The 26,708-nt window shown below is 41.0% G+C and overlaps 1 protein-coding gene across 1 annotated transcript in view; it reads left to right on the top strand.

Annotated features, from left to right (window-relative positions):
• The window catches only part of LCT (lactase), a 38,365-nt gene extending 12,551 nt beyond the window's left edge, over positions 1-25,814 (top strand). Inside the window, exons 5-15 of the mRNA XM_021009489.2 lie at positions 2,027-2,669; positions 4,701-6,251; positions 6,936-7,204; positions 8,561-8,851; positions 11,866-12,064; positions 14,585-14,787; positions 16,875-16,984; positions 20,613-20,747; positions 22,256-22,479; positions 24,023-24,250; positions 25,281-25,814. Of these exons, the coding sequence (XP_020865148.2) occupies positions 2,027-2,669; positions 4,701-6,251; positions 6,936-7,204; positions 8,561-8,851; positions 11,866-12,064; positions 14,585-14,787; positions 16,875-16,984; positions 20,613-20,747; positions 22,256-22,479; positions 24,023-24,250; positions 25,281-25,489 (4,062 nt within the window). The 3' untranslated portion in view covers positions 25,490-25,814. The remainder of the gene's footprint in view (positions 1-2,026; positions 2,670-4,700; positions 6,252-6,935; positions 7,205-8,560; positions 8,852-11,865; positions 12,065-14,584; positions 14,788-16,874; positions 16,985-20,612; positions 20,748-22,255; positions 22,480-24,022; positions 24,251-25,280) is intronic.
• The last annotated feature ends 894 nt before the right edge of the window (positions 25,815-26,708 follow it).

Raw genomic sequence — 26,708 nt, 5'->3', positions numbered from 1 at the left:
GAAGATGCAAAGAAAAGCAAAACCGTAGTCTGCGCTCAAGGAGGCCACATTCTAATGGGATGTTAGGAAAGGACATTGAGTTAATCCCCTTTCCCTCAGCTAGTACAGACACCATTTCTGATGATCATAGAGGTCTATAGCTGGAAGAGATCTCAAAGACCTTCTAGTGCCACTCCCTTACATATGAGGAAACTGAGGCTTATGATGATGAAGTGGTCAGCCATGGGGAGTAAGCATCAGAAGTGGGATTTGAACTCAGATATTCCAACTCTAGAACCAACATGCTTTCCACTGTAACAAGAGTTTTCTTTTCTTCTATAAAATCTTCTTTCCATAGCAATGTGTCCTAGAGTAGCTATTAATATTACACTTTGGTTTTTCCTGCTATTCATTGCTTTCATTTAAATTCCGTTCAGAATTTTCCAGGCAAGATGGCAGAATGAGACAATCTAGTGGAGTCAGGCTTCTCACACATTCCTCAAAAATTAACAAATAGAGGCAGCTAGCACTGGCCCTGGAGTCAGGAGGACCTGAGTTCAAATCTGGCCTCAGACACATAACACTCCCTAACTGTGGCAAGTCACTTAACCCATTGCCTAGCCAAAAAAAAAAAATTAACAAATAGAAATACCAAAGAACAGAGAAATCGCTAAAAAACAAGCCAACTTCACAATAACTCAACCAAAATTTTTAAATGAGTGGAGTAGAGTAGTAATACAATTACATACAAAAAGGATTTTTTAAGCATCACACAAAGATATTACAGGGAAATATATAGTCCTTGAGATGCTTGCATCTTATTGGAAGATGAAACTCTAAAGAGGTATGGAACCAAGGTGTTCTTGACTCACAGCCCAGCACTTTTGTGTCTCTGTCTTTTGGAGAACTAAGCAAACCAGTATACATATGTGTGTATGTGTATGTATGATATGTATGTATGTGCACACAAACATGTTCATATATGTATATGCTCATGCAAAACAAATTCCCACACAAGCCAAGTCAAAAAAGAAAGAGAAGAAGAAAAGAAGGAAAAGGAAGAACGGAAGGAAAGAATATGCTTTAATTTGTATTCTGACCCTGTCATCTCTGTACCTGGAGGTGGGTAGCATGTTTCAGCATGAGTCCTTTAGAATTGTGGTTTTTGGTCATTGTGCTGTTCAGAGCTCCTAAGGCTTTCAGAGTTGATACAGCCTTGTTGTTATTGTGTAAATTGTCCTGGTTCTGCTCACTTCACTTTGCATCAGTTCTACAAGTCTCCCTAGGTTTTTTGAAACTATTCCCTTCATCATTTCTTATAGCCAAGTAGTATTTCATCACAATCATTTACCAAAACTTATCCAGCCCATCTGCAGTGGATGGGTATCCTCTCATGTTCCAATTCTTTCCCGCAACAAAAAGAGCTGCTATAAATGTTCTGAAATATCTGAGCCCTCTGTAAAGGAAGGCTTTGGAAGGAGTCTACTGCCCTCCAATCAGAGGGAAGAGGAGGCTAAGGGGGTTGAGGTGTTGTCTATCAAAAACTGAGTCCATCAGCAGAGGGATGAGATTTCAAGGGTTGAGGTCTCAGATTCAGAGATGCAGTGTGAAGTAATAGAGAACTGAGTCAGGAAGACCTGAGTTCAAATCTACCTAATTCCACACCCAGCAATGCAACCTAAACACCCCAAGCAGTCCTCCAAGAGGGACCTTAGAGGCCCTAGAGCCCAACTCCCTAATTTTTACAGCCAAAGAAAGTGAGTCACAGAGAGGTTAAGTAACATGTGCAGTGATGGGAAATTGTAGGTGTCTCATATAAGATTTGAACTCAGATCATCTGACTCTAGGCCCAGTGTTCTATCTGTTTGGCCACCTAGATGCCCTGAGGCAGTCCACTAGGTCCAGAAGTTGTGGAACTGGTATGACTGAAGTTGTACCCTCTGGAGTTCTCTGTGCCAGTGAGATCACAGGTATGGGGAATAAACTAAATAACCACCCCTCAAGCCTGGGTTCTATTCTGTCTCCCTCCTTCTCTCCTTTCCCCAAGGTGGCTCACTCCATCCTCAAGGCTCATGCCAAGGCTTGGCATCATTATGACCGCCACCATCGCAGCCAGCAACAGGGGCAGCTGGGGATTGTGCTGAACTCGGACTGGGCTGAGCCCTACTCTCCAGAGGAGGCGGAGGACATGAGGGCCGCCGAGCGCTACTTGCACTCCATGCTGGGCTGGTTTGCCCACCCGCTCTTTGTGGATGGTGACTACCCCGACACCCTGAAGGAGCAAATCCAGCAGAAAAACAGGCATTGTGGCAGCTTTGTCGCCCAGATTCCTAGTTTTACGGAGGAAGAGAAGCTTCTCTTGAAAGGTTCCTCTGACTTTCTCGGCCTGTCACATTATACCACCCGCCTGATTAGGGATGCCCAGAATGGCTCCTGTGTCTTGGACTATGACAACCTCCGGGGCTTCTCCCAGCACATGGACCCCACCTGGCCCCAGACCTCATCCCCTTGGCTTCGGGTGGTGCCCTGGGGTCTCAGGAGACTCTTACAGTTTGTGTCCCTGGAATATACCCAAGGGAATATTCCAATCTACCTGGCTGCCAATGGCCTGCCAGTGGAAGAAGGCAAGGTCCTTGATGATTCTGCAAGAAGTGACTATTTCAATCTCTATGTCAATGAGGTGCTCAAAGGTAAGCGTTCACTCATCTCTTTAGTTCTTTAAGGTTTACAAAGCACTTTCCTTCATAACAACCCAGGGATGAAGGCAGAACCAGCATCGCCACTCCCCTTTTACAGATGAGAAAATGGAGGCTTCTAGTGGCTAAAGAATCAGAGCCAGGATTTGAACTTAGGCCTCTTGACTCCAAGTCCAGCATTTTCTCTGCTACACTCTGCAGCCTCTGAGGACAGGGTTTGTCTCTTTGTCCTTCTCCAATCCATCACCCTGGTTCTGGATGTTTCTTCAACCTGGAATCTCTCCTCTTAACCCTCTTCCTTTCCAGATCCAACCCAATCCCAATGCTCAAATGAAGCCCTTCCAGTCATTCCAGCCTGCTTTCATCTCTCACACACCTCCCCACCCCCATCTCTATTTGACTTACTGTCTCTATCACATATTTGGGTACTTAAATAACGATGAAAGACAGTGAATGATTAACTATTTCATCTATGCATGTATGTATACATGTATACATATGTATATATGTATATGTATATACATGGACATATATCTATGTATACATACGTGTGTGTGTGTGTGTGTGTGTGTGTGTGTGTCTTATCACCTCAATTGTTTTAACAGGTAAATTTGAGGGCATATTTTGTGCTATTGGTCCTGGAAGCCAAAGTCTTAGTTACTGCTCTGACCAGTCCCATTAGTAAGCAGCTAGTGGGTGGGAGACATAAAAGATAAATCCAGGCCTCATATCTCCAAGTCCAGTAGTCCTTCTGCTGTGCTTCTCACAAATTAAAAAAAAAAAGTTTATATTTACGTAGCACTTTAAAGTTACGAGGTTTTTGTTGTCCTTGTTGCTGAGTAATTTTCAGTCATGTCCTACTCTTTGTGACCTCCTTTGGGGTTTTCTCGGCAAAGATACTGGAGTAGTTTGCCATTTCCTTCTCTATCTCATCTTACAGATGACAAAACTGAAGCTAACATAGCTTAGTGACTTGCCCAGGGTCACACAGCTAGTAAGTGTCTGAGGCTAGATTTGAATTCAGTTCTTCCTAATTTCAGACCCAGCACTCTATCTACTTCACCACCTAGCTGTCCCAAAAGTTATAAAGTATTTTGTACAATTTATTTCTTTTGAAATCATGGGTTTAAGAGTAAGAAGAGATGTTAGAGGTCTCCAATCTAACCCCCTCATTTTATAGATGAGAAAACCAAGGCCCTAGGAAGGTGAGTTGCCTAAGATCACACAGGAGCTAAGTGTCAGAGGTAGAATTTTAATACAGGCCTTCTGATTCCAAAGTACTCTTCTTATCACTCCACCCATTTTTCAAGGGAGGAAACTGAACCTCAGAGAGGTTGTGTCTTAACTGGTCTCACCCAACTAAAAGATGATAGAACTGGAAATCAAACCTTGGTCTTCTTCTTCTAAGTCTAAAGCTTCCTATGAAGTTTTAGTCACACAATCATGGGCTAATTTTTACATAGTTAGCTGAGTTGTTGAGCTATAGTGTAACCTGATTAAATCGGGACTTGATACCCTCAAACACAACGGATAGTTCTAAATGTTAAGGTGCTATTTGACTAATACTTGATTCATACCTGTTTGATGATTCAAGCCAGGGAATTAGCTATCTGGTTTTTCCATGGGAGAGAATAACCCTTAGAATATTTGGTTTATTTATCCTTTTATCATAAAAAAAGTTTAGTAATTTTGTGCTGGTGATAGCTGAGGTCAATAAGGAAAGTAGTAAAACAATTTCAATGAGTTATTTGTAGTATAGAAATCAGTGGATTATATGTACCAGTGGAGTGCTTTTCTAAAGCTATAGATACCGTTCATAATAAATTTCTATTGACTGTGTACAAGAGGTAAATATATGTGTCTTTCTTTAATCTGGAATGATGAAAATATTAGTTAACTACCTTTTTTTTTGAAGTATGAACACTTCCAAATCTTTCACATGAAAAAGAAAACTTTAAAAAAACAACAAAAAGAAAAGACAAAAAGGATTTTAATGTTCATCAATTCTCTGTTTTCTCTTCTTAGCTATCAAGTTGGATTCTGTGGATGTTCGGTCCTACATTGTTCGTTCCCTCATTGATGGCTTTGAAGGCCCATCAGGTTACAACCAGAGATTTGGGCTACACTACGTGAATTTCAAAGATGGCAGCAGACCTAGAACTCCCAGGAAGTCTGCCTATTTTTTCTCTAGACTCATTGAAAAGAATGGCTTCCTGACTAAAGAGACGGACAGATCTTCTCGGCCATTCCTTTATAGCCCTCCCCCCAAAATTTCGGTTACTCTGGGACCCTCAGAGGTTCCTTCAAAGGCTAAGATAGTTTGGGAAAAATTCTCCAACGAATCCAAGTTTGAAAGAGATTTCTTCTACCATGGAACATTTCCTGATGATTTTGTATGGGGTGTGTCCACTTCTGCCTATCAGATCGAAGGAGGCTGGGATGCAGATGGGAAGGGCCCCAGCATTTGGGATAACTTCACCCATACACCAGGGAATAATGTGAACAACAATGACAATGGAGATGTAGCTTGTGATAGTTACAATAAATGGGAGGAGGATCTTAATATGCTGAGAGCTTTGAAAGTCAAGGCCTACCGCTTCTCTCTCTCCTGGCCTCGAATTTTCCCAGACGGGACAATTGATTCTGTCAACCCAATTGGAGTTGAGTACTACAACCAGCTTATTGATGACTTGGTGAAAAGCAATATCATTCCCATGGTGACACTGTACCACTGGGACCTACCCCAAGCCTTGCAGGATATTGGTGGTTGGGAAAACCCTTCCTTGATTGACTTGTTTGATAGCTACGCAGACTTTTGTTTCAGTACTTTTGGTGACCGGGTCCAATTCTGGATGACATTTAATGAACCTTTATACATGGCATGGCTTGGGTATGGAGAAGGGGTATTTCCCCCAAATGTGAAGGATCCTGGCTATGCACCTTACAGAATAGCCCATACCATCATCAAAGCTCATGCCCAAGTTTACCATACGTATGATGAGAAGTATAGGCAGAGTCAGAAAGGAGTGATTTCCTTGAGCCTCAACACACGCTGGGTGGAACCCAAGTCATCTAACTTGTCAAGAGATATTGAGGCAGCTGATAGGGTTCTGCAGTTTAACTTGGGCTGGTTTGCCCATCCCATCTTCAAAAATGGAGACTACCCAGATGCTATGAAGTGGAAAGTAGGAAACAGGAGTGAGCTACAAAATCTAGCCACTTCTCGCCTCCCCAGCTTCACAGAGGAAGAAAAGTTGTACATTAGAAACACAGCAGATGTCTTCTGCCTCAGCACCTACTCTTCCAGAATTGTGGCATACGTAACCTCCCAGCTCAACCCTCCTTCTTATGAAAGTGATCAGGAGAGAACAGAAGAAGAGGATACTTCTATGCCCACCTCTGCGCTCAACAGAGTAGTGGCCTGGGGGCTGAGAAGGCTTTTGAATTGGATCAAAGAAGAATATGGTGACATCCCCATTTATGTCACTGAAAATGGAGTGGGATTCGAGACATCTGAGATCGAAGACACAAATAGGGTATTTTTTTACAAAACGTACATCAATGAAGCTTTGAAAGGTATGTGGGCTTCTCAGACAGTTGATAGAAATGTCAAATGTCCCATGGGTCACACGCCTGGGATTGTTTGGTAGAGTGATTTGACTTCTCTTAACAGCTTCCTCCCCCCTGCCAGCTTCATTCTGTTGTTATTTTTGTTTTCTCATAACTAAAATCCAGTGTTTCTGAGGGTGTTCTGAGCTCTGTATGCCCAGTACTGTAGACCTTTTACCTGCCCCTTCTCCTCTCACAAGGTTAATCTACCCAAATGGTACATTATCTGCTCAATTAATCAGAGCTGGCTTGTTGGGCTTAATGAACTATTTTTTTTTTTAGTATAATACTAAAGATCCAGTAGAATGTCTAGTTCTCTTCAAGATACTAGGAAGAAAGGAAGGAAACAAGCATTTATTGAACGCCTACTATGTGCTAGGTACTGTGCTAAGCTCTATTTACAAATATTATCTCTTTTGATTCTCACAATAACCCTGGGAGATAGGTGCTATTATTATCCCCATTTTACAGTTGAGGAAACTGAGACAGACAGACTTGCCCAGGGTCACACAGCTAGTAAGCAGCTAAGACTGGATTTGAACTCAGGTCTTTCTGACTGTAGGCCCAATGCTCTATCCACTGCACTACCTAGCAGCCTAAATTCACAGCATGAAACTATTCTTTGAATGTCTCCCTCTGAAATTTTATCAGCCTACAGTCTGGATGGCGTTAACCTCCGAGGGTATGTGGCTTGGTCCCTGATGGATAATTTTGAATGGTTGAATGGCTACAGTGTCAAGTTTGGACTCTACCAGGTAGATTTTGATGATGTCAGCAGACCCCGGACTGCAAGAACTTCAGCTGGGTACTACACAGAAGTTATTAGCAACAACGGCATGCCGCTGGAAAAGGAGAATGAGTTTCTGTATGGAGAGTTTCCTAAGGACTTTGTCTGGGGTGCAGCCTCATCTGCCTATCAGGTAAGCAGGCAGCAGGGCAGGAAGTCTGTGTCTCACATTTGGCGTGCTTGTTTTCTTTTGTTTCTTGGACTTGACTAAAATATATGGTCCCACTAAGGGACGTAGGCTGAGCCAAGCTGAGGCAAATGTTTTAGACTCACAGCTGAGTTAGAAAGAACGTCCAAGGCCATCTAATCCAACTTATACTTAAAAATTCTCTCCAAAACTGACCCAGTGAATGGTCATCCAGCTTGTGCTTGATGACAGCCCATTCCACTTTTGGACAGCTCTAAAGGAAGCTTTCCTGATCCAGAGCCTAACTTTGTTTCTTTGCAACCATCCTTCTTTGGTTTTGGCTCTGCCCTCCAGGCCCAAGAAGAACAAGTCTCTTTCCTATGGCAGACTTTCCAATACTGGTCCAGTATTTCCGGAGAAAGTCAGGTCAGATAGATTGAAAACAAAAACACTTAATAAAAATCACTCAAGTTATAAATGTTAAAAGTCAGTGATCCTGGTTTCTTGACCTGTTCCTTCCACTCAGGCAAATCATGCAAAATCAAATTCAGCCAGCATCGATCAAACATCTAGCAGCATGCTAGGTGCTGGAGAGACAAAAGTTGTTACAATGAACTTGTAGTCGAATGGCAAAGGACAACTATGCAAATGGTCCATAGACCAGGGTATGAACTCCCAACATCCTGACAAATTCATAGCTTTATACCCAGTTCACTCTCTGAGCAGCACTGATGTGCTGCTCTCAAAGGAAAGAAGAATAAAAAGTGAGTAGTTGCTTATACCTGAGCTTCTTTAAGGAATTTCAGACTAGTGAGGTCTATATTGGCTTCTGCTTTGCAACAGGAAATAATCCTGCCCTGTTAAGGTAAATGTTAAGTTTAAGTTTATGTCTTAATCCATAAAGAATTGGGATTTTCTATACTAATCATATTCTTTGTACAGGATTGAACAGTCCAAGAAGGCAATTAGGAACCTGCTCAGTAGCCTTGAGAGAATTGTACCACCAATCTTTTTTTAACTTTTAGCTTTTAATTTGGGGGAAAAGAGGTAATTTTTTAAAATGCAATGCTGCTTTTTTTTTTTTAATTCTGCCTAGCCATACAACATCTTGGGAATTTGTCTGCCCTGCTCTAAGAAGGAAGTCAAACTCTACTTCCTTCTCCTCCTCTTCATCAACTAGTGTTTATTAAGCATTTACTATGTGACAGGCAGTATACAAAGCTCTGAAGATACAAATTATTCTTCCCAGTTATGTCCAGATTTCAGACTTAAGGGCTTGAGTTAATGAAGTGCTTTAGAGGTGAGTAGGGATTTTTGTGTTTTTTTTTTAAATAATCAAGTTTGCCATTTTATCACTTTCAGATTGAAGGTGCCTGGAGAGCTGATGGCAAGGGCCTTAGTATCTGGGACACATTTTCCCACACTCCACTGAGAATTGAAAATAGTGACAGTGGGGACATTGCCTGTGACAGCTATAACAAAATCCAAGAAGATGTAGCAGCCCTTCAGAATCTGGGTGTGTCCCACTATCGCTTCTCTGTCTCCTGGTCCCGTGTTCTCCCTGATGGCACCATTAGGCAAATCAATGAAAAGGGGCTAAACTACTATGAAAGACTCATTGATGCTCTACTGGCAGTCAATATAAAGCCTCAGGTAAAAGGAGGGCTGGGGAGGAAGGGCTTTGGCCAAGAGGAAGGTGGTTAAGTCAAATGGGACGGTAAAAGTCCAAATACTCTGTTTTATCAAAAGGCACATATGTTTAAGCAACAAGTATCTCTATGTATATATATGTACACACATAAATGTAATATACACACCTATGTACATTTTATTTATACACTTCTATATGCATACCTACATACACACACACACACACACACACATACACACACACACACGTGCGCGCACACTCATGTGAAAGAGGCTCATACATATATCACAGAAGAGATAAGGTTACCATCACCAGAGATTTGTATTTGACTTAGGAGCCTAAATGAGCCTGCCTACCTTCCTTTTCCTTGGGGAAGTTTGGGTTGGATCACTCAGAATCTATTTTTTTTCCTTTTATAAGCTAAAGCAAAATGAGATTACATACTCTTAATTGGGGTGTGAGCACTTGATTTGCAGATAGGTAGGAATATCTTTATATATATATATATATATGGATTTGAACTCAGATCCTCCTGACTCCAGGGCTGGTGTTCTATCCACTGTGCCACCTAGCAGCCCCTTAGGAATATCTTTTCCCAAGAAAAAGTATTTGATGTTCCCTGAAAAAGTGGCTGGTGCTCACAATCAATCTGGCAAAGGTCTCTTCAGCGTCCACTGGAAGGTGGCACAGTAGACAGAGAAAACATAAGCAGTGAATCCCTCAGTCCAGGCAGGGTGGCAGGATTTACATCAAGTGAAACAGAGAGCAGTGTAAAACTGCGTGGTATCAAGAGTAAAAGTATATGGCTGTATCCAAAGTCATTGATGAAAAAGGTCAGAGTAGTCAAGGAAGAGTATCTTACATAGCTCACATTTCTATCATGCTTTGTAGCGCATATAAAGTATGTTCTTTCCTCACCTGGGGAGTAAGTAATAGAAGTGCTATGATCATGAGACTGAATTTCTCATGGGCACACAGCTAGTAAATAATTCCAGAGCCAGAATGCAAATGCAGTCTCCTGAGTGCAAATCTGGTACTTCCCACTAGACTGTATTATCTTTCCCTGGAAGCCACAGGACTTTAAACTGGCAGGTTGGGATTCCTGGAATAGAGAAAGGAGTGGATTCCAGTGAAAGGGATTAGCATGAGCAAAGACAAAGAGGAGAAAATAAAAATATTATTTTTATTTTTATATTATTTTATTAAATAAAATAAAATTATAAGAATAAAATATTATTTTATTTTTATATCTCTGATGTTTAGATAGTGCTTTACAGTCTGCATAATGTTTTATATATCTTATCTTATTTGCAGAAGTTAAGTTACCTATCCATGTTCATAGTGTAAATGAGCAAGGATTTAACCCCAAGATTAGTCCTGATTCCCAGTTCAACCCTATCTACTAGGCTACGCCGTCAGTGTAGGTGCGGAAAAGATTGTCATTCAGCTGCTAAACATTTATTAAGTGCCTACTATATGCCAGGCACTGTGTTAAGTTCTGGGAATACTCCTCCAAAAAAAGGAACAAGATAGTTCCTGCTCTCAAGGAACCCACTTATGTTGTGCATGACTTCATATGTATCATGGGCATCATATTGTTTGCCTTCTCAATGGGAGGGGGAGGAGCTGAAGGGAAGGAGAGAATTTGCGTCTCAGATTTTTTTTAAATGAATGTTTCAAGAAGAAAAGGGGGAGAGGGTGGTGCACTGGATAGAATACTGGCCCTGGAGTCAAGAGGACCTGAGTTCGAATCCAACCTCAGACACTTGACCCTTACTAGCTATGTGACCCTGGGCAAGTCACTTAACCCCATTGCCTAGCCAAAAACAAAAAAAAAGGAAGAAAAAGAAATGGGAGAGACAACATGCAAATGACTATGTATATACAAGATAAAAAAGGATAAATTGGAAATGATCTCAGAAAGAAAGCACTCACATTAAGGGGGATTAGGAAGGGTTTCTTGTAGATTAAAGCCAAGAGGCAGAGAAGAGGAGTGAGACCATTCCAGGCATGGGGGGACGGTGAATGAACATGGGGAGTTTGGAGATAGAGCTGGATCATAGTAAAGATATTGGCTTGACTGGAATGGCTGCAGCATGTGTCGGGGAAAAGAGAGAAGCTGGAGGAGAGAATTCAGTGCAATTCAGCTCTATATGTTAAATTTCTGCCATATGCAGTGCACCATGCTGGGTTCTGGAGATATGAAGCTGAGAAATTACATAGTCCTTTCCCTCAGGGAGCTTATAGTCCAGTAAGGTTATAAGACAAGTACACAAATAACTCTAATACAAGTTAGAATGTAGTAACATGCTGGCTAATGGCAATAGAGGGTGTGTGCTAGAGCAGGGGTGGGGAAACCTCTGGCCTCAAGGCCACATGTGGCCTTTTCCAAATTTCACAGAACAAATCCCCATTAATAAAAGGATTCAGTCAAAAGGCCACACCCGAGGACCTAGAAGGCCACACCTGTGCTAGAGTGTTAGAACCAAGAGACACTGAATGAATCGAAGGCCACTTGTGGACATGTGGCCACCATAGGGGTCATCCTTATGGAGAAGAAACTTAATCCCATGGAAAACACTTCCAGATATTATTGAATGAAGTCACCTGGCATTGCATAGAGTTCACAGGGAAAATGTCTCTTCCCTTTTTAGACCAAGATCAATTTCACATGTTTCCAGTAGATATCGTCTGAGAGAGGACACCCCAGCTTCTTTTTTATTTAAGTGTTTCTTCACTATTTATTTTGAAGTATCCTAAGTACCTGGAATGTAAAATACATCATCATGAAACATAATACATTGTAAATGATTTTGATTTGAGCACCCACTTTGAATTATTCATCTTACAAGTATAAGATGAATTTAGTTTCTTCTTGAATTAAGTGACAAAGACTTTGAGACTGGAGTATATGATGAGAGATGGCTTTCTTAAGTGTCCTGTGGAAAAGTCTGAGATTGGAAGTAGGCAGAAGTCGGGATTAGTGGCAATTTTCCTGATGTAATTTTTTTTATAGGTGACTATTTACCACTGGGATCTGCCCCAGGAACTCCAGAATGTTGGAGGCTGGGAGAATGATACCATAATCCAGAGGTTTAAGGAGTATGCAGATGTGCTCTTCAGTAGGCTGGGAGACAAGGTGAAATTCTGGATCACTATCAATGAGCCCTTTTCCATTGCCTATGGCGGGCATGTCTATGGAGTATCTGCTCCAGGTAATGGCCCCAGGTCTGCCTTGTTACCTTATTGGTTGGGGATATGTTCTTAGAATAATGAAAATCACCGAGTTCAGCTCAGTGGGTAGGTGGGGGCAAATGAGGTCTGAATGAAGTCTAAGACATTTCTGTGTCACTGAAAGAAAACATGGCCCAGATTCTGATATCTCAACTCCTTCTCTCCAAAGTGTGCCTGAAAAAAGATGTTGATTTTTTTCCCTTCCTGAAGCATAGTGTGTTGAAACTGAAAGGGACCTGAGGAATCATCTCCAATCTTCTTGTTTTGCATATGAGGAAACTGAGGTTCAGACAGGTCAAGTGACTTGTCCAAGGTAACATGACTAATGATAGCACCAGGCTTTGAATTCAGGTATTTCCGCTATGCTGCCACCTCTAAACATGAAGTCTATAGAAGTCACCTTTCTCTTGTCATTTTCCAAATGCTAGGTGTCAATATGTTAATATTAATTATAGTTATAATAAAATAGACTAACCTACAAAATAAATTCATTTTTGGAAATGATCAACATGAGTATGTTTTGCTTCCCTTCTCTTCCTTTCCCTTTCCTTCCCCAGTGGAAGGAAGTGGATGGGGAAAAAATGAATGCTTGATAATTGAAAAAAATATATTTTTTAAGAAAAAAAATAAGTTCCTTGTGAGTATGGATTGTTTAATTCATGGTATTTTTATCTCCTGTGCCTGGCACATAGTAGGTGCTTAATAAATAATTGTTGGTTGATTGTAAAAACAAAACAAAAAATTAATAATGCCCCATGACATCTAAACCCTTCATAAATTTGCATGTCTTACTCAGTCCATTCTAAATTGTAAACTCTTATAAGATGAGCACTGTTTTGCTTTCCATTCAGTGTCATATGCTAATAAACACTAAAAGAGTTTTAGGTGATAACAATAAGGCTGCTCCCATGGTCCATGGGATCCCTGCCATAGAGTTATACGGAGGCTAAATCAGCTCCCTAGAGTGGGAAAGGGAAATTTATCAAGATTTCTCTCTTGTGACTCACTGTGGAGAACAATTTCCTCATCTCAAATTCTGTGTTACCTAAAGCAATCTTCTGATAATTGATTTGCATTCCCAGGTACCGTATATAATTATAGGGAAGGGGATGCTTCATGTAGGGGACCAGTTTTTATTTGCCAGTCAAGTATTTCTTCCATTGTACTTTTTTTCTTGGCTGACATTCCAGTTCACCATTCATCCATTCCTTCAACATATAGGTAGATGGGGGGCACCAGTGGTTAAAGTGTTAGACCTGGAGTCAGAAAGTCCTGAGTTCAAAGCAAGCCTCAGACACTTAAATTTACTGTGTGATCCTGAGAAAATCACTTAACCTTTATCTGTCTCAGTATCATAATCTGTAAAATGGGGTTTTACAGGGTTGCAAATCTCCCAGGGTTGTTTTGAGGAAAAAATGAGATAATGTTTATAAAGTGCTTTACAAACCTTAAAGTATTATATGTGAGTTATTATCACTGTCATTGTTATTAACATGTATCTACTGAATATCAGTTCTATGAGGAGCACCTGGCCAGGTAATGAGGAGGATATGAAAAAATAAGGATATGGTTGGAGAGATCAGACATAAACACATGAAAATCTAAATGATGGTGCGAAGCAGTCCCTGACGCATGCCAATGAGTGGTGCAGATGATGACTATGGGGCTTAAGAAGAAAGAAGGATCGCATGGGCTGGGGTGGTTCAGGGAGACCTCTGTGGGGAAAGGGAGATCTGAGCTGGGTCTTCGAGGATGGGAATAGGAGTTGGAGAGTCGCAAATAGGTGAGGTAGACATTTCAGGTGAGTGGCAAGAGTGATGGTAGTTGTATGGGGAAAAAAGTGAAGTGTCATCTGTCTGGAGTGGAGACTTTCTCTTGGGGAGCAGTAGAAGACAAGGCTTGAAAAGATAAGCTGGAGCAAATGGTGGTGGGTTTGATTAGGCCTTGGCAGCCAGTGAGGCATCAGGCAAGCCCAACACAACTGTCAGCCAAAGGAGGGTGGTGGCCTGCAAGGTAACTGGAAGGAGAGGTGGGCAGCGGTAAGGAACAGCATTGGTTGACATGGTAAAGGACAGAAAGTTCCTTCTTCCCTGGGTTGCCCATTCCAGAATTTAGTAATCTTCACCCTTGTCATGGTCCTTTTGTTAATCCTTTCATTGGTAATAGAGTGGATAGGGTGATGGACTTGGAGTCAGTAAGACCTGAGTTCCAATCCTGACACACACTTACTGTGTGTCCCGGGGCAAGGCACTAAATAACTTTGCTCAAGCTCAGTTTCCTTATCTTTAAAATGGGGACAATAATAGCACCTACATTACAGCGTTGTTGTAAAGATTAAAGAACTGCTCTAAAACACTACGTAAATACGACTTATGTCTTGAGTTGGTTGGCACTAATTTTTTTTGGTTTGGCTTTCATTGTCCCCAGATCAGATAAGTGGTGGATCCAGATGTGCTCTCTGCTTTTTTGAATCCTCAGTTCATTTGCCTTGTGTTTTGTAGGCATTTCCTTTAGACCAGGCACCGCTCCCTACATTGTTGGCCATAACTTAATAAAAGCTCACGCTGAAGCCTGGCACCTATATAATGATGTCTACCGAGCCAAGCAAGGGGGGCTGATTTCTCTCACCCTCAGCGGTGACTGGGCAGAGCCCAGAAACCCTTCCAAACAAGAAGATGTGGAAGCTGCTAGAAGACATGTTGAGGTCTGTTTAAATCCTTTTGTTGTTGTTATTATTATTCTCTCTTTATCTGTCTGTCCTTCCTCTTGTCTTTTTTTTTTTTTTGGCAAGGCAGTCAGGATTAAGTGACTTGCCCAAGGTCACACAGCTAGTAAGTGTTGAGTTTCTGAGCCTGGATTTGAACTCTGGTCCTCCTGACTCCAGGGCCAGTGCTCTATCCACTGCACCGCCTAGCTGCGCCTCAAGTCTTTTTATTAGCCCTTTTTTCATCGATGACATAGTGCAGAAAGTATCGGCCTTGGCGTTAGGAAGGCCAGAGTTCAAATCCTTTCTTATCAAGGCCTAATGGAGAGATAACTGGATTGTGAATTAGAAGAGCCAAGTTCTTAGTTATGGCTCTGCTGTTTATTAGCTGAGTCATCTTGAACAAGACATTTAGTGCCTGTGTCTTGGTTTTCTAATTGATAAAATGAACCTCTGGCCTACCTATGGGCGATTCATTAACACAGAAGTTCTTTGGGGTTTTTGTTGTCGTTGCTGTTGTCCTTAGTATTATAAGAGGATAAAGTTATTATTAAACAAGTGGTCCTTACTTTATGGATGTATGCATTCCAAGAATTTGGCACATAGTAAATTTGTTGTAAAGCAAGTGCTGTTTCCCATTGATTTCTGTGATGAAACTGGAGATAAGGTCACATAGGAAACGTCACCAATAGACTGATTTGAAAGCTTTTTGTGAAGGTTCAAGACTTTTACTAGGTCCGTAGCATATTATGTTTGTAATCTTGGGGATGCTTTTTCAAAACTTTCTTGACTCCAAAATTTCCTGCCACTATCAACAGAACATAGGAATTTTCTCCCTAGGACAACCCTGACTCTTACAATTGGAGTTCTGATTCTTGGCTCCTGAGACTCTCTAGTCTAAATATTTTATCTTGTTTAATAGAGCTGGGCTACAGTATCACACTTGGCCAGTAGATGCCACCATGTTGTATTATACACTGTAATACAATACTCATTACTTGGGTTTGAGGCCTTAAGTTTTTGGGGTCTTGATATTCTATCAGTTTGAAACAAAGGAGAAGTATAGACTTATCCCCTACCTTTTATCCTATGTACAACCTTATTTGCCCAGGTGACTAAGAAACTTTTCTAGAAAACTCAACAAATTGAAAAAATAAAAACAAAAACTCAATTAACCAATTTAGCCCCCTTTTCAGTCTGACTTGAATGGCTAGAAGCTCTATGAAGATGGACAGCCCTTTGGGGTTGGTCTATAAAGGATCGACTATTTTGGTCTCTAAGATTTCTGCTGCAACCTCTGATGGGAGATGTGGACTAAGAGGAATACTGATCCCTATTGCAGTATTAGGAGGACAGGACTTGTGGTCTCTCTTCCCCTACTTTTGGGGTTCCCCCAGATCTCACTGTTTTGGTGATGAATCATATTCCTGATGTCTCTCAGCCTCCTTTCCTAAGTCTTTTTCAGATCTACTCCCGAAAGCTTTCTCTCCCAAGAGTGCCCTTTCTTCTGAGTCAATAGCAGAAACAGACAGCAAAAGAGCCACTTACATCTTTTTTTTAAGCCCCTCCTCACATTTAATAGTATTTTATTTTTTCCAATTACATGCAAAGATAGTTTTCAACATTCACTTTTACAAGATTTTGAGTTCCAAATTTTTTCTCCCTCCTCCCCAAGATGGCATGCAATTGATATAGGCTGTACATGTACAATCATATTAAACATATTTCTACATTAGTCATGTTATGAAAGAAGAATCAGAACAAAAGGGGAAAACCATGAGAAAGAAAAAAAGAGAGAGAGAAAATACTATGCTTTGATGGACATTCAGACTCCATAGTTCTTTCTCTGGATGTGGATACCATTTTCCATCATGAGCCTTTTGGAATTGTCTTAGATGCTTACATTGCTGAGAAGAACTAATTCTATCAAAGTTGGTCATTGTGCAATGTTGCTGTTCCTGGAGCCACTTACATCTTCAGCAGAATGTGGAGTTTGGAGCTCTGTTTTGAAGGCGGGGAGGTGGGTTGTGCCTCTTGGGCAGCCTCTCATCTTAAGTTTCAACTTTGTCCTTCACTCCTCTAATTAGTTTATGGTAGGCTGGTTTGCACATCCTGTTTTCAAGAATGGAGACTACAGTGAAATCTTGAAGACTCGGGTTAGTGACAGGAGCGCAGCAGCGGGACTGAACACATCTAGGTAAGAGCTTTTCACTTGTAGTTGGCCTAATGGATGTCAGGGGCAGGTATCACACAGAAATCCTGTGTCTTTTGAGTGGAGTATAAGCAATAGTCTACTGCCCCAGAGCCATAACTAGAAATCCTGACTCCCAGGAAAAGCACCACAAAACATGCCCATGATAAGCAGAATAAAAGGCATCCCCCAATTTTTTTTAAAATTTATTTTGATTTATCAACAATCACTTCCATATGCTTTTGAATTGAAAATTTTTCTCCCCCTTCCTCCCCTCCACCCTCCCCAAGACGGCGCACAATCTGATATAGGCTTTACACTTACATACCCACTAAACATATTTTCACATTAGTGAAGTTGTAAGTAAAAATTAAAACCAACAGGAGGAACCATCAGAAAGATGAAACAAAACTCAACAGAAGGTAAAAATAAGTGATAGTGATTCAACTTCCATAGTTCTTTCTTTGGATGTGGACAGCATTTTCCATCCCAAGGCCTCTGGAGATGTGCACCCCCAAATTTTAAAGACAAATTCAGTTGAGAAAAGACTTCAAGGAGAGACCTGGGCATCAGAGCACGTAGCCCCATGGAAGGAGGGGTCCCCCTATTGTGGGGAAGCAAAGACCGTAGGACAGTATTGCTGGAGACATCAAAACTTAGGGAGGGAACAGAGTAGGCTTACCTTACCTGTGCGAGGAGGAAGCCAGGCCATCTGACAACTTCCTGTTTTCACTAATTATTCCTGCTAAGTGCTAAGCTCAATTATTTCTTCCTTGTTGAAAGAATATGTGCTGTAAGTATAAGGGACAAAGTCCCAGGCACCCAGCCTTAGTTCGGCCTCTGTACTCCCCCTGAGTACTTGTCTTCTGCTCAAGGAGGACAAGTGTCCAGACTCAGCCTGTTTCATTCAGGTGATGAGTTTGAATAAGTGAGTTTATATGAAGTGCCATCCTTCCTCTATGGACAGAACACTTCTTGATCTGGCACCACCAGGGCATGGGGGGGGTGTTTAAGATTAATTTTCTAGAGAACCTACTAGAGTCAAGGGTTACCCTGCAGCAAGGAAACAGAGAGAAGGAACTTGGGAGTGGACGGTGGGGTGGGAGAAGGATTGACTAGCAAAGCCCACAAGTTGATGATGATAAAGGGTTAAGATAGAATTGACCTGAGGCAGAATATTTTAGACACTGTCAGATGTGATTGTGTTACTGTTGCTTTGATTTAATTGTTATTCTTTGTTATGAGAGACAACTCATCCTAGTGGGGAAGAGGAGCTTGTTTTTCTTCTGGAAATAGTTGTGCTATAAAGACAAAAGAAGATTGATAAAATATGTTTTTAAAAGAAAATAAATGTAAAAGAAGAATTTAAAGGAAGAATTTAAATTTTATTTTTTTTAATTTATTTTGCTTTATCAACAATCATTTCCATAAGCTTTTGAGTTTTAATTTTTTTCCCCCTCCTTCCCCTATCCCTCCCTAAGACTGCAAGCAGTCTGATATAGGTTATTACATATACATTCCTACTGAACATATTTTCACATTAGTCATGTTGTAAGGAAGAATTAGAACCAATAGGAGAAACCACCAGAAAAAGGAAACAAAACAGAAGAAAAAAGTTTAAAAGAATAATTCATAGCACTACACCTTGCCTAATAAATATTCGTTGATTCTGTTTTTCAATCTTCTCACCTCCCCAAGAACTTCTCTCTATCTTTGAGATTTCAGTGTCAATATTAAGTCCATATCAAGAAATGCTCATCTTTATTTGCCTTCTACTGGGAAAAAATCCACGGTGGCCAAAGCCATCTGTAATAGCTCTATCTGCATTTGAGCTTTTCTTTGCTAGGCAATCAGGGGTTAAGTGACTTGCCCAGGGTCACGTAGCTAGTAAGTGTCAAGTGTCTGAAGCCAGGTTTGAACTCAGGTCCTCCTGCCTCCAAGACCAGAGCTTTATGCGCTGCACCACTTAGCTGCCCCAGCATTTGTGGCTTTTCGACAGGGAAAATAAGAGTTTCCATCAATCAAACACTCCCTGGTCTTGAATGAGCTCCACCTTTGTGCTTAACCATTTGATGGGTGCAGTGAGGAATACAAGAAAATTATAAAACTGCCTCTGCCCTCAGGGAGTTTAGAGTCTAATTTAGTTGAGGATGGAAGAGGAAGCACTAGAGTGTGTTAAACTCTTAGGTACACTCTTAAGTGCAACCGTTATTCAGAAGAGTGAGAGGCCATTGTGGGCTGGGACAGTCAGAACAGGCTTCAGGGAAGAGACAGGGACTTGATGAATGAGTGAGATGAGGGAGAAAAGCAGGCATTCTAGGAAGGGAGACCAGCATGAGCAGGAGCAGACGCAGGAGTGGGCATGGTATTTTCAGAGATCACAGGCATAAAGTATTAGAACTGAAAGGGATATTAAAAATTATGTAGTCCAACCCCTTATTTTGTAGGTAAAGAAAATGAGACCTAGAGAATTTAGAGATTTGCCCAGAGTCAGTGAGGAAACCCGCCTGAAAGAAGCAGAGGTTGCATACTGGGTACTAGAAAGAAGAGTAGAAAGATGACAGGTGCCAGGTTGGGAGGGCCCTGAAAGTCACACAGAGGAGTGGTGTGATGGGCAAGAGGAAGCTAATGTCAGTTCTTGAGACAGAGAGGGCTGTGATGAGCATGGGTTTTAGACACCTTCTACCAACTTTTCAGAAATGCCAGTGGGTTTCTCCCTCATGTTACGACAGTGGGGAGGGGGATCAGAAAGAGTGGGGGCCTTTATAGTAGAAGGTCTTGATTCACCAAACTAAGGGTCACAGAAAAGGACCGGGAAGGAGGACTGAGGCAGGCCCAGAGCAAAGCGTGAGTCCCCAACCCACCTACCTCCCCAGTATTTTTCCCTGGGTGAAATCAACTCAAAAGAGATGGTGGTGATCAAAAAAAATACTCATGAAAAAGCACACAGGATTGAGAATAATTACATATGATCATTACCTAAAAACACAGTGTTGTGTGTGTGTGTGATATAACAAAAAGAAAGAGAAAAACCTCAGAGATGTGTGTGAAAAAAAAATCTAGTTCTCAAAAAGCCTATTCCTTTTAAACTGTCCCTTCTGAACAGACGAGAATTAGACCAAAAAAAGTACCCAAACAAAAGGAAGGGGAAATTAGATACACAGATGCTAAAATATGGGAAAATCAAAAGATACAAGAGACTTAAAACAGGTATAAATGTGATCTTGGAGCTAAAAATGCGTATCAGGTGTTTGTGACAGGATTTTTTTGAAATTCAATTAGTTGTGGGGTATAAAATTAGAAGGGGCCATGCTCTAAATTTGGATGCAATCTGTAGGGCAAACAAGGAGCCTACTTTGAAGTGGGGATTAGAGGATTAAAAGATTAACCTGTGGTCTCCAGTGGAGTGGGCTTTGCTTTGGTGATGATAAGAATTGCACTGCCCTAGTCTTTTGGGTTTTTTGGGTTTTTTTTTCCCCCAACCGTTCTTTTCTGTTCACTAGCACTGTTGCTTCTATTTGGCTATCCCATAGCATGGCTGTGCCATTGAAGGCCTAGTCAAGAAGAGAAATGAGACATGTCCATGGGCTCCTTGAGAAGGCCTCTTCTCACCATCTTTGCCTTTTAACTTTAGGCTCCCTGAGTTTACTGAAGATGAAAAGAGGAGAATTAATGGCACGTTTGATTTTTTTGGCTTCAATCATTATACCACTGTTTTGGCTTATAACCTGGAGTATCCAAACTTCCTCTCCCACTTTGATGCAGACAGGTAAGCCTGCTGTCCTCTCTGAACACAAAGAAAAATGGAATCGAGAAGTTGACTTCTTAGGTTGAAATACCAGTTCTGCTCTTGCTGCCTACGTCACCTTGGACAAAGTACCTAACCTCACTGAGACTCAGATCTGTCATCTATAAAATGAGGGAGTTGGTTTAGGGCAAGTAAGTGGTACAGTGGATAGAGCTCTGGGCCTGAGGTCAAGAAGATCTGAATTCAAATTCAGCCTCCGATATTTCCTAGAGGTGTGACCCTGGGCAAGCCATTTAACTTCTGTTTGCTTCTGTTTCCTCATTTGTAAAATGGGGGCAATAATAGCACCCACCTCCCAGTATTATTGTGAGGATCAAATGAGATAGTATTTGTAAAGTGCTTGTTATGGTTCTTGGCACATATAGGCTGTCGTGCTCTTGAAGAGGACCAATGCCATTACCAGGGTGATGCCTTGATTTGTTCATGAATTGGACATGAGTAGGGCGGAGCTGTGAAAAGTTATCAGCCTCACTCTCTCCTCTGGAGTCATCCAAGTCCAGTTGCAGGACAAAGGTCAAGATGACCGGCAATGACCCCATGTATAGGCACTGTACAAGTTGGAGACTCACAAGTTTGCTAACATAGTCAAGATCACACAGCTAGCTGATGGTGGAGCCAAAATTGACAGGGAAGAGAACTAGTAGCCCACTGGACCCTTTATGAGTTCAGTCAAATGTCTAGACAAATCCAGGCATTTTTCCCATGATGAATAATTAACATTTTATGTGAAAGGCCAGGATGGTCAGTCAATGAACTGTCAGTAAGTATATATAAAGTGCTCATTCCATGTCAGGCACTGTGCTATGTGCTGGGGATACAAAGAAAGGCAAAAACATGGTTCCTGCCCTCAAGCGGCTCACCTTCTAATGGGGGGGGAGGAGAATAACATGCCAACACCTGTGTACATACAAGATGTACAGTGCAAGATAATCCCAGAGGGAATGCACTGGAGGGGGGATGTGGGGCCTGAGCTGTGTCTGGAGAAAGCCAGGAGGCAGAGATGAGAGGGGAGAGCTTTCCAGGCATGAGGGGTAGCCAGACATATGAAGAAAGATGCTACCTGCATCCAGAGAAAGAAATGATAAATAGAAGTGTGTATAGGATAATTACACACACACACATATACCTATTTGTATCTAATGGTAGCCATCTCTAGGGTGGGGGGGAGAAAAAAAGAAATTTACATGATAACTTTATTATATATTTAAAAGGAATAGCAAGTTGTATGTAATAGATTTGCAGTTTCATGTGCAATCACCTTTTTTTATTATACTATGTTATGGAAATTCTTGTTTTATTCCATAAATTAAATATATATATCTATATATATCTATATATCTATATCTAGATATATATATATATTTTTTTTAAATGTACACAGTCTGGAGATAGGTGGAGGATATAGATGGGGATTTGGCAAAATGAGATCTAAGTTTTTGTCTCTCACTAAGTCTAATTCTTGTCCCAAGGGGAACGGCTTCCATAGCAGATCGCACTTGGCCAGATTCCGGCTCTTTCTGGCTGAAGATTACTCCTTTTGGTTTTAGAAGGATCTTGAACTGGTTAAAGGAAGAGTACAACAACCCTACAATTTATATTACAGAGAATGGGGTTTCTGAGAGACAATCCTCAAGTCTCAATGACACCATAAGAATCTATTACCTCCAGACTTACATCGATGAAGTTCTCAAAGGTACTTGAGCATATCATCAGTTTGTGACCTTCACAGATAAAAGTCAGTGACCATTAAAACTTAGGGCAGCTTTGTAAGACATGTAGTTCACTGGTAAATCACTCGTTTCATCGAGGACAAATGCCCCCTCTTAGCTCTGAATTCTGTCTCTCTAGGCTTAACCCTCTTGGGCAATAGCCAGTTGCCTGAAGTGAGTTACTTCAGTTTTTCAGCTGTGTCTCTTTGCGTTATTAACCTTTGAACCATGACAATGGCTAGAAACTTTGGTTTCTACCATAAATTATTCCTTGCTGAGAAGGAGGACCGAGGCAGGCCCAGAGCAAAGCATGACGTCCCCAACCCGCCTACCTCCCCAGTATTTTTCCATGGGTGAAATCAACTCAAAAAAGACAGACTGTGGTGATCAAAAATGATCCTGTTCTCATTTATTAAGCTGGGGCCAGTAGGACAAGGGTCAGTAGACAAAAGGTCAGACCTAGAGCTAGTAGGGCCATTTGGCCTTTTCAAAGGAACCTTCAAATGTAGGAAGAAAAGAGTGATCACTATTCAGCGATGCAACAAGAGTGTTTAAGTGGTCTTGTTGATCTTAATAACAACCATGATATTACATGAAAGTTGGATTTTGTTCCCCTTTAATAATTAGCTCATTTGAAGTGAGGAGAAAAAGGCCAGAAAATCATTTGTTGAATTCAAAACAACATGTCTCACTTATTTTGGTCCTCTATTTTGTTCCCAGGAGTCAGGCCCTGAAAGGTTGCAAATGGTCAAGGCCTTTCCAGACCTGTGGCTTCATAAGACCAGCTCCAGTGGACAGTTGTGTACTACAGCAAGCAGTTTACAGATTGTCCAAGTGGCAGGACAGCCTAGAGTTAAGACCAAACCCAGACTCCAAGGAGCTTAGGTCTTGGTTCTGCAGAGGAAAAGGGTCCTAGAGCCTTCGCTCACCAAAACTATTGTGCTTTGAGAACAAGAGAATTTTATTTACATACTTAGTTGTCAAAGAAAGTGTCCAAGACCTTAGATTGTTGAAAACCCTAGGAAAACCTTTATACACAAATCAAATGCTTGCTTAATGATTAGTGAAATGAGTTTCCATTTATTTCCTATTTGTGTGTAGTGCCTGTTGTATAAAGAAAATTAGATGGTAAGAGACCACACACTGACTGACATAGGCAGCCCTGAGAGATAGGAAGAGATTTCTAATCCAAGTAAAGCAGAAGGCCAAGTCACTCCTAGACAGCAAAGTGGCAGAATCCTCCTATCACCTCTCTTCGAGCTCTCAGTCTATAACCCCATATTCCCATGGTAGAACGGATAGGTTGTCTCCCTGTTCTGCAATCTCAGTTTGTAAAATGAGCACAAGACAAACAAAATAGGGTGGGGATATGAGGATAATTAAGAGCAGAAAGGATTTTGGGAAGAATTTCTAGAATATGAAGCTTTCTATGTGAGGAAGGGGGAGAGGCGTGTTAAAGTGCTGCTAAGGATAACATTGTGCATAGCCCTCAGGAAACCTCATATCTGGGCTTCTCTGTTCATATAGCTATCCAGGATAACGTGGATATACGTGGCTATACTCTTTGGAGTTTGATGGACAATTTTGAATGGGCCACTGGCTTTGCTGAGAGATTCGGTGTGTATTTCACAAACTACAGTGACCCCTCCATCCCAAGGATCCCCAAGGAATCTTCCAAGTTGTATGCTTCTATAATCAGATGCAATGGCTTCCCAGACCCAGCCAATGGGCCACACCCCTGCCTCCAGTCAGAAGGTGAGACACGGCAGGAGCTGCCTCAAACTAGAAAGAGAAGAGGCTGGGTGAAAAGGGAAGGTGTGCTCTGTCTCTGTCTTTCACTAGGTCCCTAAAGCCCAATGTGACACATGTTCCAGGAGATTCTTGTCATGGAACTAATGGCATTCTGAGTTTTCTAAATTGAAGGTGCTCAGAGAAAGCCAGTGGAGCCTAATGGAAAGAAGCCTGGACTTGGAGCCAGGCAAACCTGGTTCAAAACACTTCCTAGCTGTGTGACCCTGGTCAAGTCACAACTTTTCTGTTTCCTCATCTGTAAAATGGGGAAAATAATAGTACTTACCTCACAGGGTGATTACGAGCACCAAATGACATACCTAAAGGGCTTTGTAAACTTTACAGTGCTATATAAATGTTAGCTATTATTGATATTACCAGGTTTCTAGTCCCTGGCATACCACTGCCTTTTTAGATAATTTGGGGTTGTTATTCAACCTTTCTTGGCCTCAGTTTCCTCACTTATCAAATTGGGATATTATATTACCTACTGTTATTATTATATTACCTATATTGTTATTGTGATCATCAGATAACAAGTGTGAAAACACTTTAAAAATATAAATCACCATCATTAGGGATTATTACTTATTCAATTTATACTATTACTGTAGACCACCTCTCTGAAAGACTTTAAAGAGTCAATAATAACAATAGTTCAAATCTACATACTTTGAAAAATTTGCTAAGTGCTTTATACCCGTAATCTCATTTCAGCTCATAAGCCTTGATGTATTTGTTCAAACTAATTCCTAGAATACACTTTAAATAATACTAATGGCTCATTGATAGGCATTTAAATTAATATAATCCAGGAAAGTGCAACATGTAGTTTTAGTACTGATAATGAAAAACAAATGTTTTCATTGTAAAGATAAGGCCATCTTCGGTGACTCCAACTACATTTGAATTTTTAGACTGAAGGTACTTTGGGAAATAAGAAGAATAGCTGAAACTTGGGGAATAAACCATCTGGTATGTACTTCTCTCCTAGATGTCCCCACCGCTGAATCTGTGACAGAGAAGCAAGTTCGGTTCTTGGGGCTGACGCTGGATGCCACCAGTGCAGAAACAGCCTTATACATACTCTTCTCTCTCTTGATTATTGGTGTCTGTGGACTGGCACTGACACTATATAAATGTTTCAGAGTGTCTAAAAAACGTCCAGCAAGTACTGGCCACCCGGAATTGAGTAGCTTTTAATGTGCTGTATGCCCTACGAGTTAGAGAAGCTAACTTGTGACTGCTGAGTTTTTGCATAATACTGCTTCATTCAGCTCCCTGCTTGTATATTGAGCTGCCTGTACAATTTTGAGAAAACAGAACACAATAAAAGATCAGAGTGGGCTTATGAGCAGCCAGTTTACCTGGGACATCTGAAATACTTTCCCTAATTTTCTCCAACTGCCTGATAATCTACCGTTAAAATATTTTTATTTTTGTTAAGACCTTTCAGTCTTCTAATCTATTAAAATGCAGACAGTCATGGGAGTGTCATACCCTAAGACTTTATGCACCAATTACTTTTGAGGGGTTTCCTTTTTTTTTTTTTCAGACATTTGGGGCAGGAGAGAGGGGAAGGAGGGCCACAAAAAATTTTCCCCTTAATTTGGCCTGTGTTCCACCTAAGAAAAGGTGCTCCTCTTTACTAGTTATTTTTAAAAGTGCAGACATGGGCAAAAGCCACCATAATCCTATTGTACATAATCAAACTTAAAGAGCAAACGAAATGCAAACCTGAGTGGCTTGCTTTAGCTTTGGAGTTGTCTGACTGAGTCTTTCCCCCCTAACATTTTAAAAATTCTCCCCATCAAAAAAATGAAAAGAAATGCAAGAGAAGGTGGCTTAGCTGGACCAGATCTTAAATTATATTATAAAGCAGCAATCATCAAAACTACTTGATACTGGCTAAGAAACAGTGGTGGATCAGTGGAATAGGTTAGGTACACAAGACACAGAAGTCAATGACTGTAGTATCCACTGTTTGATAAACCCAAAGATTCCAGCTTCTGGGATAAGAACTCACTAGTTAACAAAAACTGCTGGGAAAACTGGAAAACAGTATAGTGGAAACTAGGCCCAAACCATCATCTTACACCCTGTAACAATATAAAGTCAAAATGGGTACACAATTTAGATAAAAAGGCTGATTCTATAAACAAAGTAGGAGAACAAGGAATAGACTACCTGTTAGATTTATGGAGAAGAGAAGAATCTATGACCAAACAAGAGATAGAGAACATTATGAAATGCAAAATAGATGATTTTGATTACATTAAATTGAAAAGTTTTTGCACAAAGCCAATGTAACAAAGATTAGAAGGCAAGCAGAAAGCTGGGAAAGAATTTTTATAGCCAGTGTTTCTGATAAAGGCCTCATTTCTAAAATATATAGAGAATTGAGCTGAATTTATAAGAATAC

This window comes from Phascolarctos cinereus, unplaced genomic scaffold, assembly GCF_003287225.1.
Source record: "Phascolarctos cinereus isolate Bilbo 61053 unplaced genomic scaffold, phaCin_HiC Scaffold_726;HRSCAF=1367, whole genome shotgun sequence".
Lineage (NCBI taxonomy): Eukaryota > Metazoa > Chordata > Mammalia > Diprotodontia > Phascolarctidae > Phascolarctos > Phascolarctos cinereus.
The sequence above is the reverse complement of the archived record's forward strand: the minus strand, read 5'-3'. Positions and strand labels throughout refer to the sequence as shown.